Source organism: Rhineura floridana, chromosome 9 (assembly GCF_030035675.1).
Source record: "Rhineura floridana isolate rRhiFlo1 chromosome 9, rRhiFlo1.hap2, whole genome shotgun sequence".
Taxonomy (NCBI): domain Eukaryota; kingdom Metazoa; phylum Chordata; class Lepidosauria; order Squamata; family Rhineuridae; genus Rhineura; species Rhineura floridana.
Window position 1 is genome coordinate 120,708,464 of NC_084488.1, and position 20,239 is coordinate 120,728,702.

Sequence of the window (20,239 nt, forward strand, 5' to 3'; positions counted from 1 at the left end):
CTCATGGGGGCTGTTTAGGTTGTGGCACTTGCTGTTGCGCTGTGTGTAGTTGTGTTGCTTAATTTTGTTTAAAAGCAGCACCACAGCAGCAGAGAGTAACAGCAGATGTTGAAATGCGAGTGTGCCAGCATGTGTGTGCGTTTGCCTAAGAAAGCAGGCTTTTACCCTGCTTCAGCATCACTGAGACTGGAGACTTGGTAAAATAAGAAAAGCTACTTTATTTATAGAAATACATAGTAGATAGAAAAAGGCAAACCTAGTTCTAACTAACTAGCTAAGTTGGAGGCATAACTCCCAGGTGTAGGAGTCAGCCCCATGCTTGGAGAGAGCAGAGACAAAGGGAGTCTCCTCTCTCCTGGACAGCCAGAGGACAAAGGAATGGAAAGGGCGGAAGGAGGAGGGGCAGGTAAACTTCCCTAAAGGTGTCACAGTCTAGCGACAGAAGGATGTCAGACAGAGCATCACAGGTAAAAGGTAAACAAAGCCTATCCATCTGGAGGACCCTAGCCCTATCTTCCCTCTGGAGCTTAAACAAAAGAACAAAACAGGAGTTGCTCTTGCTCCACTTCCAACATTTGCAACACAAGGACCTCCATTACTTCCCACTCAAAGTACGACAATTCATAAAGATAATCCAACCATGCAGATGGACTTCCAATAAAACGTTCTTGCGCACCTTTCTGATGAGTTATAATTCCCTGGTTGAAACTAAGTTTCAAAAGGGGGGTCTGAGAGCAGAAATTATAACTCATCAGGCCCAAAAGGCCTTTGGCATTTTGGCCAGTCTCTTGACCAAAAGGACCTGTCATTTTAGATGCAGTATTAGCATAGGCTAAAACTGAAAGCAGTTTGGAAATGCATGAAGCAAGGGAAAATGAGGAAGTTGTGGTCCCAGTGAGAAATTTCACATTCAAGTGTCGGTTTATGTCAAGTTGTAAACAACCCTGATAGGAAGGGGGTTTTGGAATCAGACTGAAGTCTGTGGACTGCCCTATTTGGGAATAAACGAGGGTACCAATTTGGCACATGGAGGGGCAGGGTGAAGTGTGCAAAGTGACCCACAAAAATTGTGTAAGACACTACTATGTATGGTTATAAGGTGTGCTTTTGGCTGTGACATATGTATGACATGTAATCCCTTTATAAAGCTCTGCTTGGCATGTTTTAGGAAGAGAAGGTCTTTTCAACCTCTTTCCCAATGGCCATTGATCTATGTTTCTTTCAATAAACTCTGTCCTTTGGAGCACAACCAAATGACTGGAAAAAAATTCCTTCCACATACTAAACAAGACTATCTGTCTGGCCTTGCAAATAAGTGCACAGAAGTTACTGGCCTGTAAAGTTTTTTTATATATATATAGCCTGCTGTGGGCTGGCAGGGGAGGGGTTAAAGAGCTCCATCCATCTCACAGCAGCTCAATGCACCTCTCTGCTGGCTATAGAGGAGGGGGCTTCTCTTCTCTTGCAGCCTGGTTGGTTTCTATATTTGGGTTCAGAGGAGTGATGGAGCACTCCCAACGCCCCAACGCCTCTCCCATTCCCATTCACACCTGCATGCAGTTCCTTTTCCTTGTCACTTATGGCTACCAGGCAAGTGTTTAAATCCAAGCTGCTGACTGTCCACCTAGAGCAGTATTGTACACTCTGACTGGCAGCAGCTCTCCAAGATCTCAGCCAGGGCTGACATCCTGTAGAATTAGGATTTAGCTAGAGGTGCTGTGGATTAGCACCAGCACATCTGTCTGCAAAGCATGCGCTCTGCCACTGAGCTGCGACCCTTCACATTGAAAAATGGCAATGGACTGCTTTCAACTCAATTCCAACTTACGGTGACCCTCTGAATGGTAAGTGGTATTCAGAGGGGTTTTTACCATTGCTTCCTTCTGAGGCTGAGAGGCAGTGACTGGCCCAAGGTCACCCAGTGAGCTTCATGGCTGTGTGGGGATTTGAACTCTGGTCTCCCAGGTTGCAATCCAGCACCTTAACCACTACACCACACTGGCTCTTATGGAGACCCTATGAATAGGGTTTTCGTGGTAAGTGGTATTCAGAGGGGGTTTCCCATTGCCTTCCTCTGATGCTGAGAGGCAGTGACTGGCCCAAGGTCACCCAGTGAGCTTCATTGCTGTGTGGGGATTCGAACCCTGGTCTCCCAGGTCACAATCCAGCACCTTAACCACTACGCCACACGCATCATTTAAAGCAAATATGGGGCAGCTCTGGCCCTCCAGATGCTGCTGGACTCCCAGCTCCCATTATTTATTATTTATTTACTATTTGATTTATATCCCGCCCTTCCTCCCAGCAGGAGCCCAGGGTGGCAGACAAAAGCACTAAAAACACTTTAAAACATCATAAAAACAGACTTTAAAATACACTAAAACAAAGCAACTTTAAAAACATTTTAAAAAGCTTTGAAGTCATCTTTAAAAAAAGGTTAAAAACACATATTGTTTTAAAAAAAGGTTTTAAAATATATTAGAAAGCAATTCCAACACAGTAGCATACTGGGATAAGGTCTCAACTTAAAAGGCTTGGTGAAAGAGGAAGATTTTCAATAGGCGCTGAAAAGATAATATTTAAAGATAGGGAGTTCCACAGGGTAGGTGCCACTGCACTAAAGGTCTGTTTCCTATGTTGTGCAGAGCGGACCTCCTGATAGGATGGTCTCTGCAGGAGGCCCTCATCTACAGAGTGCAGTGATCAACTGGGTGTATAAGGGATAAGACTGTCTTTGAAGTATCCTGGTACCAAGCTGTATAGTGCTGACCACCATCCTTGACCATTGGCCTTGCTGGCTGGCTGGCCTGATAGGAACTGGAGACCAAGAACATCTGGAGGTTCCCCATCCCAGATTTAATCCTAGGTGCAAACTCTTGATTTCCCCCAAATCGGCTCAAAGGGGGGTGGCACGGAAGAAGTCACAGATTGGGAAGTGGAGGGTATGGCTTGTAGAGAAGGGATCTGTTAGATGGACCCACTTTGAAAGCATTCTGTCAACCTGACAGGCAGTATCGATTCGTGTTCGTTCTTTGCCAGCTTTCTCCTGCTTTTACTGGTCCGATTTTTCCCCTCTCCAAAAATACTCATACTAATATTGATGTTTTCTTTCAAAATATTGGTATTTTGAAAGGAAATAGCGATATTGATAATTTGAAAGAAATTATTAATAAACTAAAGTAGTTTTGCCGTTGCCTCTTTCTCCACTGTGACTGGTCAGTTTTCATGTTAGCAGGCAAGCACCTTTCAGTCCCCCCCTCCCCCCAGTCAACGTGGTTGAGACTTGGCTTTTTTCATCTTGTTTGGAGTTTGAATTATTGGAATATTCAAGGGGAAAAAAACAGTGTCGGGGGAAAGCTGAAGTTTGGATCAAACAGGATCACCTCACAAAGATGGAGAATGTGCGGACCGCTGAAAAATCCCGTACTAAATTCGAATTCAGTGGAATTCTTGCCCATCCCTAGTGGCTTGAGATGTGGTTTCCAGTACACTGTAGTCTCTGCATAGCCTTCAGCAGATCCTGCTGAAAATTCATCAGCAGCGAGTGCAAAGATTTCCTAACGTGGCTTATATGCAGTTTCCCTTAATATACACATTTCTTGGAAGCAATTTCCCCTGAAATAATGCATTTTATTTTCACTAATATATCCATTTTAATGCACGCCTTACCCTGATATATCCATTTTTGTTCGTACTTGACCTGACAAAACTCAAGAGAAGTGCAAATTTCAAAGGTGTTTTGGTTTGCATTTTGTCTCGGAAGGCATGAATGAGGTTTGTTTGCCTTTAAATGCAAATTGAATCAATTCCTCCCTCCTACCCACAGAGCCCTTGTGCATGGCAAGCAGCTGCAATTTAACGGAAAGAGAAAGGATCTGCGTAGTATTTTGTAGCACTTGCCAATCCTGGCGCTCACATAAATGTGAAAACATTAACTCTAATTAAGGGATACTATCCCCGTGTGAAGAAAACAAGACAGGAAGTGACAAATTCAAGGGCAGCCTTTGGCAGAGAAGCAGCAGCAGCCTTCATCACTGGAAGATCCCGCCCCTTGTGATCTAACCACTAGACAGTGCAATCATGAGACAAACATGATTTACCTCACTTAGGAAAATAATTTGTTTTTAGACACTTGGACCATAATTGGCCCACGCAACCTGCTCTGAAACTCTAGCCCCAAGTGACGCATTTACAATGTAGGCGGCTAACAGGAGACCAAGAACTCTGTCCTCAGATCACCTTGTTACAAAAAAGAAAAGACTGAGGAGCTATTAGGCCTGGAGACAACTGCGGCAATTCAAGCGAGATCTGGAATAGATGCACTGGGATGGAGAAAGAGAATGCCTGAGATGCAGCTAACCGAAGGGAAGAGGGCGACCCTGTGCACCATCCATCCATCAGAAACTAATCTGGAGTGAAAAAACAACCACTCCTAAGAACGTAAGAACCACCCTGGTGGATCAGGCCACTGGCTCACCTAGTATTGTAGAGTTGGAAGGGGCCTATAAGGCCATTGAGACCAACCCCTTGTTCAATGCAGGAATCCAAATTAAAGCCTACCTGACAGGTGGCTGTCCAGCTACATCTTGAAGCACTCCAATATTGGACAGCCCACCACCTTGCTAAGCAATTGGTTCTGTTGTCTAACAGTTACGACATTTTTCCTGATGTTCAGTCAAAATCTGGCTTTCTGCTACTTGAGCCCATTACTCCGTGTCCTGCACTCTGGGACGATCGAGAAGAGATCCCGGCCCTCCTCTGTGTGACAACCTTTCAGGCACTTGAAGAGTGCTATCATATCTCCCCTCAGTCTTCTCTTCTCCAGGCTAAACATGCCCAGTTCTTTCAATCTCTCCTCATGGCACTTTGTTTCCAGTCCCCTGATCATCCTCGTTGCCCTCCTCTGAATCCGTTCCAGTTTGTCTGCATCCTTCTTAAAATGCAGTGTCCCAGAACTGGAAGCAGTACTCAAGATGAGGCATAACCAGTGCTAATAGAGGGGAACTCAATACTTCAAGTGATTTGGAAACAATATTTCTGCTAATGCAGCCTAATATAGCATTTGCCTTTTTTGCAGCCACATCACCTGTTGGCTCATATTCAGCTTGTGATCAACAACAATCCCAAGATCCTTCTCGCATGTAGTATTGCTGAGCCAAGTATCCCCCATCTTATAACTGTGCATTTGCTTTCTTTTTCCTAGGTGTAGAACTTTGCATTTATCCCTGTTAATTTGTATTCTGTGGTTGTCAACTCAATGCTCCAGCCTATCAAGATCACTTTGAATTGTGTTTCTGTCCTCCAGGGTATTAGCTATCCCTCCCAATTTTGTAACATCTGCAAATTTGATAAGCATTCCCTGTACCTCCTCATCCAAGTCATTAATAAAAATGTTGAAGAGCACTGGGCCCAGGACCGAGCCCTGCAGTACCCCATCTAGTCCAGCATCCTGTCCTCACAGTGGCCAACTATATGCCCCAATGGGACCTGAAGGCAAGAGCACTCTCCCCTCCTGCATTTTCCAGTATCTGGTATTCAGAGCCACACTGTCTCCAACAATGGGGGAAATATATAGCCATCGGGGTCAGTAGTCACTGATTGCCTTATCCTCCATGAATTTGTCTAACCCTCTGTTAAAGCCATCCAAGCATTAGAATCACAGAGTTGGAAGGGATCCTGGAGGTCATTTAGTCCAACCTTCTGCTCAATGAGGAATCGGCAATGTAGGATGCAACTATACCTTTCCTTCAAGGAGCTCAAAGTGCTTCTCCCCTCTCCTTTTTTAACCTCACAACACCCTTGTGAGGTAGTTTAGGCTATGAGGCAGTGACTGGCTCAAGGCCAACCCAGTGAACTTCATGGCTGAGTGGGGATTCGAACTCTAGTCTCCCAGATCCTAGTCCAAAACTCTAACCATTACACTACACTGGCTCTCTACCGCATCCCTGGCAGGTGGCTGTCCACATTCCAGCAAAGGAGAGCTCACCACCTCCAGAGGCAATTTCTTCCACTATCCAACCGCAATTCTCTTGGTGTTTAACCAAAATCTGCTCCTTTGCAATCTCCACCTCTTAGTTCCGGTCCTCCTCTCTGGAGCAACTATTCGTCACTGGACCTGGCTTTCAGACACTGCACCATCCTGGTCCCCTTCCTCCGGACATACTCCAGATTGTCAACGTTCTTCTTAAAGTGATTTGCCCAGCACTGCATGCAGCATTCCAGATTTGGCCTGACTGGTGCAAAACACAGTAGAACCAAGAACATCAGAAGAGCCTGGCTGCTGGATCAGGCCAATGGCCTATCTAGTCCAGCATCCTGTTCTCACAGTGGCCAACCAGATGCCCTTTATGAGAAAACCCAAGCAGCGCCTTCTAGCAACTGGACCTACTCCTTCACATGATCTGGACTTAGAAGGCTTCAAGTTGCAAACGGCTTTCCACATGATGTTGAAATCTTTCTTTTCCATTTTGAGAGAAAACGGGGTTAAGAGGAATCTAGGCAACAGCACATTATATGGCCCTGAGTGGAGGAGGCAATTACTTTTTCTTTTTTAAAGAGGGTGCCTGCATGCACCACCACTGATGTGAAAAATACACATGCTTAAAAAAAACTGGCACCAGGGCAGTGGGGAGGGAGAGGGTCTGCTAAAAAAATGCTTTCCCCCACAACTGGGAGGAAATGAGCTCTTCTATACACCACGCAAGAATTTAATGACAAGTATGCATTCCTTGAAGAAGGCACAAGCTGTCTGGAAAGATGTTAATCAGACCTTCCAGAAAAATAGCACACTTTGAAAAAGAGACCTAATGCTTTACATGGCTGCAACTACACCATGCTGGGTGAATTTTCAGTTTCTGAAAGCCAGTGCCAGAATTCTCCTGCTTTCCTTCATCCACACTTAGGCCTTCTGGCCACAGAGCAAAATAAGTGTATGGTGGCAACTCCAAGCATTGGGTCTTTCCTCGGGATTCTGCATTCTTCGTGGGGCACCTCTCGTGGACAACCATGCAGTTCTAGAGCACTGATGGGGGAATCATTGGTGCTCCAGATGTTGCTGAACTACGACTCCAATGAGCCCCCAAAAGCATAGCCAGGGGCAATGGGGCTTGTAGTTCAGCAACATCTGGAGGGCCAAAGGTTCCCTGATTTAGTGTGAGAGCTCTGCTCAACATCCCATCTCTACCGACAGCGAAGTTGGGGAATGCACAGTAGAGATTTCTCTACAATCATCCAGAGAAACTAATTCACACCCAATCTTATGATTATGCAGGAAAAGGGGATAGCCTTCATATTTGGGAGGGTTTTAATTTGTTGTGTTATACTTGATTAGGACATGCATCTGGTTTGTATCTTCAGATACGGCAGCTGAGTTACGACATTTCTATGTCATGCACATTTCTAATGTTTTAACTAATGTCTCTCATTTTTAAGTATTTTATGAGTGTTGCAAGCTTCACAGAACTGGTGATGAGGTGGTTTATTAAATCTTTACAGGAGTACATAAAAAGTCAGATGGGGGTCTGTAAAATCAGCTGGGCAACGATTCCAGCCTTTCAGTTCTTTCTTCTGTCCATCAAGGTTCTACATAAATAGTCTTCCAAGTGCCCTCATTGTCATTTTAACACCCTAGTCCCTGGAAAAAAGACATCTCTTCTCTGTCCTTAATTTAACATTTCTTATCAGATTAAAAGGTGCATTTTAAATGCAAAAGAAACAAACGTCACATCCACACCATACATTTAAAGCACATTTATACCAGTTATGGTTTCCCTCAAAGAATCCTCGTAACTGGAATTAACCCCACACAGAGCTACAATTCCCAACCCCCTTAAGACACTACAGTGTCTTAAGGCATTCAAGAGACAGCTGGACAGCCACCTGTCAGGGATGCTTTAAGTTTGATTCCTGCATTGAGCAGGGAATTGGACTCAATGGCCTTATAGGCCCCTTCCAACTCTACTATTCTAGGATTCTATGAATTATTCCATATCTTTAAATCCATCATAAATTCAACTGCAATATTTGAAAAATGATGTCTGTCCAAAGCATCTTATTTTAATAGGAAATCTATTAAGAGCGGCAAAAATATTACTAGTTGCTGAATGGTGCAGTTCTGCAACTAGAACTGGCTTATGAACTAGAATGGTTAGGAACTAGAATGGCTTAACAAAATAAGGTATTCACGAAAATGTCTAAAAAGAGAAAACAGTAAGAGGGCAGACTACAACGTGAACAGTTCACATGTTTATAGTCTCCTTTCAACTACCGACCGGTCGCAAATACTGCCTTCTTCAGGAAGGTGATTGAGAGGGTTGTGGTGCAGCAATTGAAAGTACTCTTGGATGAAACAGATTATCTTGACCTGTTCCAGTCTGGGTTCAGGCCTGGTTATGGGACTGAATCGGCCTTGGTTGCCCTGATGGATGACCTTTATCGGGAGAAGGACAAGGGGAGTGTGGCCCTGTTATTCTTACTTAAGAACATAAGAAGAGCCTGCTGGATCAGGCCAGTGGCCCATCTAGTCCAGCATCCTGTTCTCACAGTGGCCAACCAGGTGCCTGGGGGAAGCCCGCAAGCAGGACCCGAGTGCAAGAACACTCTCCCCTCCTGAGGCTTCCGGCAACTGGTTTTCAGAAGCATGCTGCCTCTGACTAGGGTGGCACAGCACAGCCATCATGGCTAGTAGCCATTGATAGCCCTGTCCTCCATGAATTTGTCTAATCTTCTTTTAAAGCCATCCAAGCTGGTGGCCATTACTGCATCTTGTGGGAGCAAATTCCATAGTTTAACTATGCGCTGAGTAAAGAAGTACTTCCTTTTGTCTGTCCTGAATCTTCCAACATTCAGCTTCTTTGAATGTCCACGAGTTCTAGTATTATGAGAGAGGGAGAAGAACTTTTCTCTATCCACTTTCTCAATGCCATGCATAATTTTATACACTTCTATCATGTCTCCTCTGACCCGCCTTTTCTCTAAACTAAAAAGCCCCAAATGCTGCAACCTTTCCTCGTAAGGAAGTCGCTCGATCCCCTTGATCATTCTGGTTGCCCTCTTCTGAACCTTTTCCAACTCTATAATATCCTTTTTGAGATGAGGCGACCAGAACTGTACACAGTATTCCAAATGCGGTCGCACCATAGATTTATACAACGGCATTATGATATCGGCTGTTTTATTTTCAATACCTTTCCTAATTATTGCTAGCATGGAATTTGCCTTTTTCACAGCTGCCGCACACTGGGTCGACATTTTCATCGTGCTGTCCACTACAACCCCGAGGTCTCTCTCCTGGTCGGTCACTGCCAGTTCAGACCCCATGAGCGTATATGTGAAATTCAGATTTTTTGCTCCAATATGCATAATTTTACACTTGTTTATATTGAATTGCATTTGCCATTTTTCCACCCATTCACTCAGTTTGGAGAGGTCTTTTTGGAGCTCTTCGCAATCCCTTTTTGTTTTAACAACCCTGAACAATTTAGTGTCGTCAGCAAACTTGGCCACTTCACTGCTCACTCCTAATTCTAGGTCATTAATGAACAAGTTGAAAAGTACAGGTCCCAATACCGATCCTTGAGGGACTCCACTTTCTACAGCCCTCCATTGGGAGAACTGTCCGTTTATTCCTACTCTCTGCATTCTGCTTCTTAACCAGTTCCTTATCCACAAGAGGACCTCTCCTCTTATTCCATGACTGCTAAGCTTCCTCAGAAGCCTTTGGTGAGGTACCTTGTCAAACGCTTTTTGAAAGTCTAAGTACACTATGTCCACTGGATCACCTCTATCTATATGCTTGTTGACACTCTCAAAGAATTCTAATAGGTTACTGAGACAGGACTTTCCCTTGCAGAAGCCATGCTGGCTCTGCTTCAGCAAGGCTTGTTCTTCTATGTGCTTAGTTAATCTAGCTTTAATTATACTTTCTACCAGTTTTCCAGGGACAGAAGTTAAGCTAACTGGCCTGTAATTTCCGGGATCCCCTCTGGATCCCTTTTTGAAGATTGGCGTTACATTTGCCACTTTCCAGTCCTCAGGCACGGAGGAGGACCCGAGGGACAAGTTACATATTTTAGTTAGCAGATCAGCAATTTCACATTTGAGTTCTTTGAGAACTCTCGGGTGCATGCCATCCGGGCCCGGTGATTTGTCAGTTTTTATATTGTCCATTAAGCTTAGAACTTCCTCTCTCGTTACCACTATTTGTCTTAGTTCCTCAGAATCCCTTCCTGCAAATGTTAGTTCAGGTTCAGGGATCTGCCCTATATCTTCCACTGTGAAGACAGATGCAAAGAATTCATTTAGCTTCTCTGCAATCTCCTTATCGTTCTTTAGTACACCTTTGACTCCCTTATCATCCAAGGGTCCAATTGTCTCCCTAGATGGTCTCCTGCTTTGAATGTATTTATAGAATTCTTTGTTGTTGGTTTTTATGTTCTTAGCAATGTGCTCCTCAAAATCTTTTTTAGCATCCCTTATTGTCTTCTTGCATTTCTTTTGCCAGAGTTTGTGTTCTTTTTTATTTTCTTCATTCGGACAAGACTTCCATTTTCGGAAGGAAGACTTTTTGCCTCTAAGAGCTTCCTTGACTTTGCTCGTTAACCATGCTGGCATCTTCTTGGCCCTGGCGGTACCTTTTCTGATCTGCGGTATGCACTCCAGTTGAGCTTCTAATATAGTGTTTTTAAACAACTTCCAAGCATTTTCGAGTGATGTGACTCTCTGGACTTTGTTTTTCAGCTTTCTTTTTACCAATCCCCTCATTACTTGATCTCTCAGTGGCTTTTGATACCATTGACCATGGTATCCTTCTGGGCCGACTTGGTGAGATGGGATATTGGAGGCACTTTTTTACAGTGGTTCCAATCCTATCTCCAAGATTGTTCTCAGAGAATAGCATTGGGTGACTATCTTTCGGCTCCAAGCTACACAGGAAGTGGATTGGACTGTGAAAGACCAACCCAAATGGTGTTTGCATTTTGACAAATTTGTAGGGCAGTACACTATCTCAGAGAGGAGGTCAGGTCTCCTGCTCCCCTGGTGCATTCACTATAGCTGCCCAATTTCCCTGCTTTTTAAAGGTTGATAGAATAGCTGTGGGCTATAGGTACGTTCTTAAACTGCAAGGTCTTTTGCCTATTAGTGAATCAATATTTGGTTGGTTAACTTCAAACAGACTAAATGTAAGGACAAGAACTCAGCAGAGAGCAGCGCTGAGGGCTTCACAATAAATTGGGGTCAGTTTTCTGTTTTCAAAGGTACATCACATAGCCAGGGAAAAAAATCAACTGTACAAGCCTCGTTGACTGGCAAGGGGTGAGGAGTTAGTTGATTGTCCTCAGACAGAGAGAAAGCCTGAGGCAAGAGACCTACTGATGGGCCATTACCTGGCTCATTTACTTTTGAATGAAAAAAACCAGGCAGACCATCAGTATAAACAAAAACAATAACAGTTATTTTTCAGCAATGAAACGGTAAAAGCAGAAGATAACGGAAAACAGACCAACACAAACTGTAACCAGCTGCCAGTTCGGTGAAATGACAACAGAACTAGCACCAACAAGCAAACTACATCACCAAGTTGGTCTTATTCTGGTCCCTTTCTGGTTACCACCACTAGTTGACTGGAGCGAGCTTAATAGGGCTAAATTTAAGAACCCATTTTTACCTTGAGAAAATAAAGACGGAATAATTGCTTATGAGCAAGATGTTGGAAATACTGTTTGACATGTAACACAGGAAACTGCCTTATACAGAGTAAGATCCATTGAGCAGTCCAGTTTTTCCTTCACTGACTAGCAGTGGCTCTCCATTGTTTCAGACCGGGATCTTTTTCTAATCCTACCTGGAAATGCCAGGGACTGAACCTGTGACCTTCTGCACGCAAAACAGATGCTCACCCACAGAGCTACAGCTTTCCCCCCTGGCCACATTTGCACATAACTTTAAGCCATAAAGTATGACTTATTAAGTCATATTATGCATAAGCTGTGTGCTAGCAGATGTAAGCAAAACACTCCTGCTTCGCTTCTCCATCCATGCAAGTGGTTAAGTGAACTATGATGGGTTTAGCTTAGCATGAGGTCCAAACCTAGAACTGTGATTTGTTTCACCCTAACAACCCAAGCACGGTCGCTAGCCAGTCTTAAATCACAGTTTTGTTGTTGGCTTGGTAACTGTGGTTTGCTTGGGCAATACAAACCAGTCTTAGGTTTGGATGCCACGCTAGACTAAACCTTTCATGGTTTGTTTATCCACTTGCATGAAGGAAGCGGCACAGCAAAAGTGCTCAGACTGCGGCACAATATAGCTTAATAAGCCTTGCTTTCATGGCAGAGTGTTGCATGAAGACCCAGCCAAACAAGGGTGTGCCTGACCCAACGTAATAATAGGACCTCAGAGCATAATTGCAAGGAATGAAGCAGCCAAAAACTACTTTCTATAGTGCTTGTACATGTTTTGCTATCAAACACATACACTTAAAAGAATGCTGTTTTCCTTCCTTTCTGTTCACAGCCTATCCAGATATTCTGCTGCAGAGCATGTCTAGGGATGGAAAAATATCTCAATTGCATTTCCATCAGTTTCTAATGTTTCCAACCTTTGGATGTCAAGAAGACTAAAGTAATGACAACAGAAGATTTATGTAGCTTCAGAGTTGATAAGAATTGCTGCCCTGGGCTCCTGCTGGGAGGAAGGGTAGGATATAAATCAAATCAAATCAAAAAATAATAATGGAGACATTGAACTTGTCAAGGATTATCAATACCTCGGCACAGTCATTAACAAAAATGGAGACAATTGTCAAGAAATCAGAAGAAGGCTAGGACTGGGGAAGGCAGCTGTGAGAGAACTAGAAAAGGTCCTCAAATGCAATGATGTATCACTGAACACCAAAGTCAGGATCATTCAGACGATGGTATTCCCAATCTCTATTTATGGATGGTTAAGTTGGACAGTGAAAAAAGCGGGTAAGAGAAAAATCAACACATTTGAAATGTGGTGTTGGAGGAGAGCTTTGCGCATACCATGGACCGAGAAAAAAATGAATAGTTGGGTGTTAGAACAAATTAAACCGGAACTATCACTAGAAGCTAAAATGATACAACCGAGGTTGTCATATTTTGGACACATCATGAGAAGACATGATTCATTAGAAAAAATAACAACACTGGGAAAACAGAAGGGAGTAGAAAAAGAGGAAGGCCAAACAAGAGATGGGTTGATTCCATAAAGGAAGCCACAGACCTGAACTTACAAGATCTGAACAGGGTGGTTTACAACAGACGCTATTGGAGGTTGCTGATTCATAGGGTCGCCATAAGTCGAAATCCACAAACATAAATTCAGCTCTCCACATTTCTCCATCAGGCTGTGGATTTATTTATTTTTTTAAAAAGTACTCAAGAAATTTTGTCAGCATTTTAGTGCAATTTTCTCCATTTTTATATGCCATTTTGCTTAATATACACATTTTTGCAAGCAATTACCCTTAATATGATATAATATTTTAATGTTACTTTCATTAATATATGCATTTTTGTCTACACTTTACCCCAATACATACACAAAATTGGGAGAAGCATAAATGTTGAAGGATACCCAAGTTACGTTTTGCATATGGTTTTGGAAATTGTGAATTTGGTAGGTTGCCATTAAAATACTAACAGAACCAAATTTCTACTCCACCACCAAGCATGCCCCAAGGTCAAACAGAATTTCTAGTTCACAGCAAAGATGGCAACACAAAATACGTGTGGGCATCACTGGTGAGATCCAGTCCACTCCTTTATTTACTCTGATCACTTTCATTCTTCTGCATAGCAAACAAGCAGAAAAAGCAAATGGCAAGAGGGACTGAGCTGTGGAACTCAGCCCTTGGGGGTCAGACACAAGAAGAGAACAGAGGAGCTCCACACCATCAAACAGTGTTCACAAGGATTTGAATTTTGAATGGCAGGCATGCATCCTTAAACCTCCATGCACACACACTCAGGAAGTGCATGGAGATGCCAAAGCTCTGCAATAGGCCACATGGGTTTTCAAGAACTTAACGCCCTCCCTGTGCCTAAAGCTTTGAGCAGGTCCAATGTCAGTAGTCACCATGACCATGCGATGGGCAGCCTGCCAAACCTCTCCAACGAGGGTGAGGAATCTTCGGCCCATGGTCCTATTTAGGTCCAGCAGCAGGGGTCCCAGTTTGGCCCATGAGGCTGCTTCCCCAAAACCATGCCCATCTCCGTTATATCTGACGGTGGGTGTGAGCGGGCGGCACATAGATGCCAAACAACAATTGGGAGCCCTGAAGGGTGCTCCCAATTGCCTCCTTGGCAAGCGAGGCTTGCTATCAGTGCTGACCAATGGCGGCATAAGGCCCTGCAGAGATCATAGAATCATAGGATAGTAGAGTTGGAAGGGGCCTACAAGGCCATCGAGTCCAACCCCCGGCTCAATGCAGAAATCCAAATCAAAGCATTCCTGACAGATGGCTGTCCAGCTGCCTCTTGGATGCCTCCAGTGTCGGAGAGCCCACTACCTCTCTAGGTAATTGGTTCCATTGTCATATTGCTCTAACACTTAGGAAGTTTTTCTGATGTTCAATCAAAATCTGGCTTCCTGCAACTTGAGCCCATTATTCCGTGTCCTGCACTCTGGGATGATCGAGAAGAGATCCCGGCCCTCCTCTGTGTGGCAACCTTTCATGTACTTCAAGAGTGCTATCATATCTCCCCTCAGTCTTCTCTTCTCCAGGCTAAACATGCCCAGTTCATTCAGTCTCTCCTCATAGGGCTTGGTTTCCAGTCCCGATCATCTTTGTTGCCCTCCTCTGAACCTGTTCCAGATCAGATCAGATGCGCCACAGAGTTCCCCATCGGAAGCACCAATCGGAAAGCCTCCCTTGCCAAGGAACACTGTCCAATAATGCAGACGCCTGCCCCCGTTCCTCCTCATGGCCTCTTTTAGGAAACCATCATCAATTTTTTACACGCAGCAGCCCTATTAGTGTGGGAAACACTAAAGCTGAGAGTGGGGCACCGACAGCCAATGAGAACAGTTGCGGCACTGGACGGATGGGTGACCCAAGGCAGCGGGCCGGAGAGTGGGGTGAGCCTACCCAACAGGCTGTTTTAAAACTCACCTACTGCTGTTATTTGGCTGCTATGTTATCGAAGCTAAGCAAGCCTCAGCTTAGCCATGGCGTAGCGATGGGAGACTGCCTGGAGCCCCACATAAGCTGCTCTAAGCCTCCCAGAGGAAGAGAGGGATGCTAGTGCAATAAATAAAGGGAAGCACTGGGAAAGCATTGCAAGCATGCAATGCCAGAATCCGTGCTAGACATTTATGAAGCAGACTCTTTTCTGAGATAAACGACCAATTGCAGATGAAAATTATCAACTGCAACAAGATGAGACATTAATAGTTTTCTGTCACTGTTTTCTGCTAAGGAGTTGTACCCAAAGATATGAGACATCACATCATCTGTTAGTCCATCTATCTAGTCCTCCAGGCTGTTAATCCCTCTCCAAATCATGCATCCATCCATTGCTTCACCCAGCATTCCCAGAGAGCCACAGACATAGAGAAGAGCAGCGCCACCTAGCTTTCAGGCAGGCAAAGAGTGGGATGGCATATGGAAGGGCACAGGCTGGCAGTGTGAAGCTTCTCATAGGACGCTGCCTTATACAGAGCAGGACCACTGGCCTTTCTAGCTCAGGGGTGGCCCTCAAGATGCTGTTGCGTTCTGACTCCCGTTAGGCCTGGCCAGCAAGGCCAGTGGCCAAAAATGACGTGAGCAGCACCAGGAGGTCCCCACCACTAATCTAGCTCAGTATTGTCTACACTGATTGGCAGCAGCTCTCCAGGATTCCAGGCAAGGTTCTCTCCCAGCCTTGCCCGAAGATACTGGGGATTGAACCTGGGACCTTCTGCATGCAAAACACGTGTTCTGCCACTGTGCTACGACTCTTCATAGGGACTCAAATGCTCCCTCTCCTAAGCGGAGCCTAGAAGACCATCCAATTTCCCACAGTGAGCAGCCAGATGTCTCTAGAAATCCCACAAATAGGATCACCAGCACATGGGATTGTGACATATTGCTGGATGTTCCATTTAGCTATCGCAGCGGATAGATTTTATAGTGCCCTTCATAGTGCCAATTTCTCATTGCAGAGGTGATAAAGACCGAGCAACCAGACATCCCCGTCAAGTGCATCGCAGTTTGTCAAGAATGTTCCTTTATACTGATATATGCACAATATTTAACGTATGCAGACGATACCATACTCTTAGCAGAAACCAGTAATGATTTGCAACGAATGCTGATGAAAGTTAAAGAGGAAAGCACAGAATAGGGTTTTCATGGTAAGCTGTATTCAGAGGGGGTTTCCCATTGCCCTCCTCTGAGGCTGGGAGGCAGTGACTGGCCCAAGGTCACCCAGTGAGCTTCATAGCTGTGTGGGGATTCGAACCCTGGTCTCCCAGGTCGTACTCCAACCACTACACCACACTGGCTCTCTATTTAAATGTGGACCTACCTAATTTACACTTTGTGAAACAATACAAGAACTGAAACGCCATCATCCCTTGAAATTTGCACTTCTCTGAATTATGAAATGCAGTTCTCCAGCCAAGTAATATGTACAAAATGACTATATTGGAGTAAAGTGTCCATAAAAATGCATACACTAATGGAAATAATGCATTATTTTATCACCAACATATAACTCCGCTGCTGAAAGAATTGCACTGGCTGCCCATTAGCTACTGGGCTAAGTTCAAGATGTTGGTTTTGGTGTATAAAGCCCTGCACAGCTTGGGACCAGGAAACCTAAAAGATCATCTCACCCTTTATATACCCAGTAGACCACTGTGCTCTGCAGGTGAGGACCTCCTGCAGATACCATCTCATCGAGAACTCTGTTCTGCACAATATAGGAAACGGACCTTTAGTGTTGTGGCACCTACCCTTAGACTTCCCTCCCCTTAAATATTAGACAGGCACCATCTCTGTTTTCTTTTGAGCACCTACTGAAGACCTTACTCTTTCAACAAGCCTTTTAAGTAGAGACCTTTATCCCAGTCTGCCTTTGTATTGCAATTATATTCAAGATGTGTTTTTAAGATGTTTGAATTGTTTTACCACTTGTTGTTTGCCGCCCCGGGCTCCCTTTGGGAGGAAGGGCGGGATATAAATTTAATTAATCAGGATGATGATGATATTATTTTAGGGGAAACTGCTTTGCAAAATACGAATATTAGGAGAAAATTGCACTATGATGCTGATGAATTTTAATCAGGCCTTTTTTCCTAAAAAAAAACTGCAAGCTGATGTGGAAATGTGGAGACCTGAACTTAAGACTGGAAAAGAAGACACTGAAGCTGACAGATTTGCCAGTCCGGAATCCCAAGCCGTTTCTTGCCATTTTACTCATAAAAATCTGGGGTAGTCACTGCACAGCTAGGGTGTTAAAATGCAACTCCAAAGGATAATACTAGTACTGTTGGATTTTCCCTCGCACAGCAGCTCTGCTTGTGCACAAAAATCTGTTGCAACATCTGGTCTACCCTTAATGGATCAGAGCAATTATCTAAAGCACCAGCCTCAGCTGAGGAGGCAGGGAATGATCTATAAACCCAACATTTTGGTGCGCCACAGTTCCATGCACGATTGTCTTTTGTAAAGAAACTGCATTCACTGCAGACAACCCGCCCCCTCAAAAAGAGAGCACTCTGTAATCAGGACGTGGCAGTGCGAGGACTCCAATCAGGCCAGTATCTCCACAAACAATGGCTCACCTACCGTCAGTGAAGTCCAGAGCGTACACTGGAAATCTTCGTGCAATGTCATCAAAAATTCCCTTGCCAACATTGAAGAACTCGTGGAGCTAAAGAAAGGAAGGAAATGTTATGTCAGTTCAAAAATGCTCATCTATTGTTGAGCAAAGAGAGTGAGCCTCCTGCAACAAGACAGTTAAAACCAATGGTTTTATTTTAAAGACTATTCAGAGGAGCCGTACTCGGAAGAACTTTAAGATAGCAACTGATGGGTTTCCAAAACAGCCACCTCAACTCAACACAACCCAAAGATGTAAGAAAATGGAACTTTGAACATTGGCCCTGTTGCGTCTATCACTCCTCCAAAGCCATGTTTGGTAAAGATGCTGGTCGAGGGTCCACGTTACATATATGCTTATACCTTATGATCACTTCCCAATATCCATCCTTGTAAATGAGGAGGGGAAAAGAGAAAAGAAATGTCAGCATAACTTTTGCACTTCTAGGAGTGGAATGAGGGAATTATTATTCGTTCAGAATAAAGCAATGAGTTCTGGAAGATGGCAGATGAGCTTTCTTGTGCTCTGAAATCCCAGATCAAAGAAGGTGACCTGCCACTTTCTCTCGAGTCCCCTTCTCTGACATGAAATTGCTTGCATGAATAATAAATAACTGCTTGCATGAATATTTACTTGTGTAAATAGATAAGCTTAACCATTGGAGGCTGATCCACCAGGGCGAATGGGGCAGTGCCCTACTACCTTAGCCTCCTCCCTCCTGTCAGCTTTTTTACTTACAACCAATCAGGGGAAGGCTCTGCCTGTCATTGGCTCTTGCTTCACCTACTGTTGGCCTCCCTGCCTTCTGCCCTACCAGCTCCAATGGGCACCTGCCATCGCTGAAAGCAGAGAATTCAGATAACAAGATTGCTAGCCCTTGATGTCCAATAAAAGTGGCTTGCATTGCATTGGACCATTGTTTTATTATATTATAATAATAGCATTTATACACTGCTTTCTCACCATCCAGTTGTCTCCAAAGCAGATTAGTCAATAAAAATAATTACAAAATTATAAACACATCCAAAATATAAAAACAACAAATCATAGAAAAATTAACTCAGAGAAATTGGTTGTTATAAGAGACTTTCAAAGATGTCTGGTATCCTTCTATTGTATATGTCGTACAGAAAGATGGAATGATATTGCCATCATTGTCACAAAAACTGTTTTGGTTAGACACAATTCCAAAGGAATTCTGGGTAATGGGCTTGCTTAGCGCTTATACTTGTTTTTGGTCTCTTACTGTAATCATCGGGAATTGTATTTGCTTTACATACCATGGAGTTTTGGGACTGTGTGTATGTCTCTGTGTGTGGGTTGTCTTGTGTTATGAAATATATTCAATAAAAGTATTTTTTAAAAACCTAAGAACAAGAAAACAGGCCTTGTTGGACTCATGTTATGTCAATTACACTTTTCTGTTACATAGAAATGAAAAACTTTAAAAGTTAATGATTGACAGTTTAAAAAAATTACTTAACATCCATAATAAAACAGCAACTGATAAAAAAATAAAACGCAATGCCGAGAGAGAGAGAGAGCGGGCGAGCACAAGAGCGTTATAAGGCTAACAGTGTGAAAAAAATGTTATAGGACTGTCCTCCAATAAGTAAGTCCAAAATAGCCTGTTTCCCACCAAAATCATGCAAATATTCTTAGTCACCTATTGATTTTTATAAGACAGTGGTTCCCAAACATTTTTGCCACTTGGAAATTGCTGAGAGTTTTGGCAGACCACTTAATCATTTTTCTACCTGTTGTAGCAACTGTAACGTGCTGTTCTAGACGCCGCATGTTTTTAAATTGTATTCTTATATTGTATTTTATTGTATTACAATTTGCATTCCATAGATTTCAAAGCGTAACAGTAAAATGCAAAATCCACAATAAAAGAAGCAATAAAAGCAATAAAAATCAAAATAATCAATATGAATATCCAGTGTGGTGGATGTGTCATCTCTCATCTTCAACCACAAATCCTCAGACATGCTATATGGACCACCTGAATGAAGCTCACGGACCGCTAGTGGTCTGTGGACAACATTTTGGGAACACTTGCTTCATTTACATGATAGCTTCAGTTATAAAGACTCTGTGTGCCCATTCCAGAGAGCAGACACATTTGGGTCTTCAGTCTGCCACTCTCCTTCAAGGCAGTGGGGAAGCTGGAAGTAAGCACAGGGGAGAATCCCACACCAATCTGCTTTGTTCTTGGAACATTTAAGTAACATGTGACTTAGGCCCCAATATGCACTAGGCATTTAAAGCAGTGTCATATCACTTTAAACAGTCATGGCTTCCCTCAAAGAATCCTGGGAACGATGGTTTGTTAAGGGTGCTCAGAGTGGTCAAGAAACCCCTATTCCCAGCTACAATTCCCAGCATTCCCTGGGAAAAGGAATTAA

At 43.7% G+C, this 20,239-nt stretch overlaps 1 protein-coding gene across 8 annotated transcripts in view; it reads right to left on the bottom strand.

The window, feature by feature from the left end:
* The window catches only part of SLC4A11 (solute carrier family 4 member 11), a 202,550-nt gene that overhangs the window by 45,896 nt on the left and 136,415 nt on the right, over positions 1-20,239 (bottom strand). For all 8 annotated transcript variants that reach the window (XM_061583520.1, XM_061583521.1, XM_061583517.1 and 5 more), the window contains one exon: positions 17,798-17,882. In XM_061583520.1, coding sequence (XP_061439504.1) covers positions 17,798-17,882 — 85 coding nt within the window. The remainder of the gene's footprint in view (positions 1-17,797; positions 17,883-20,239) is intronic.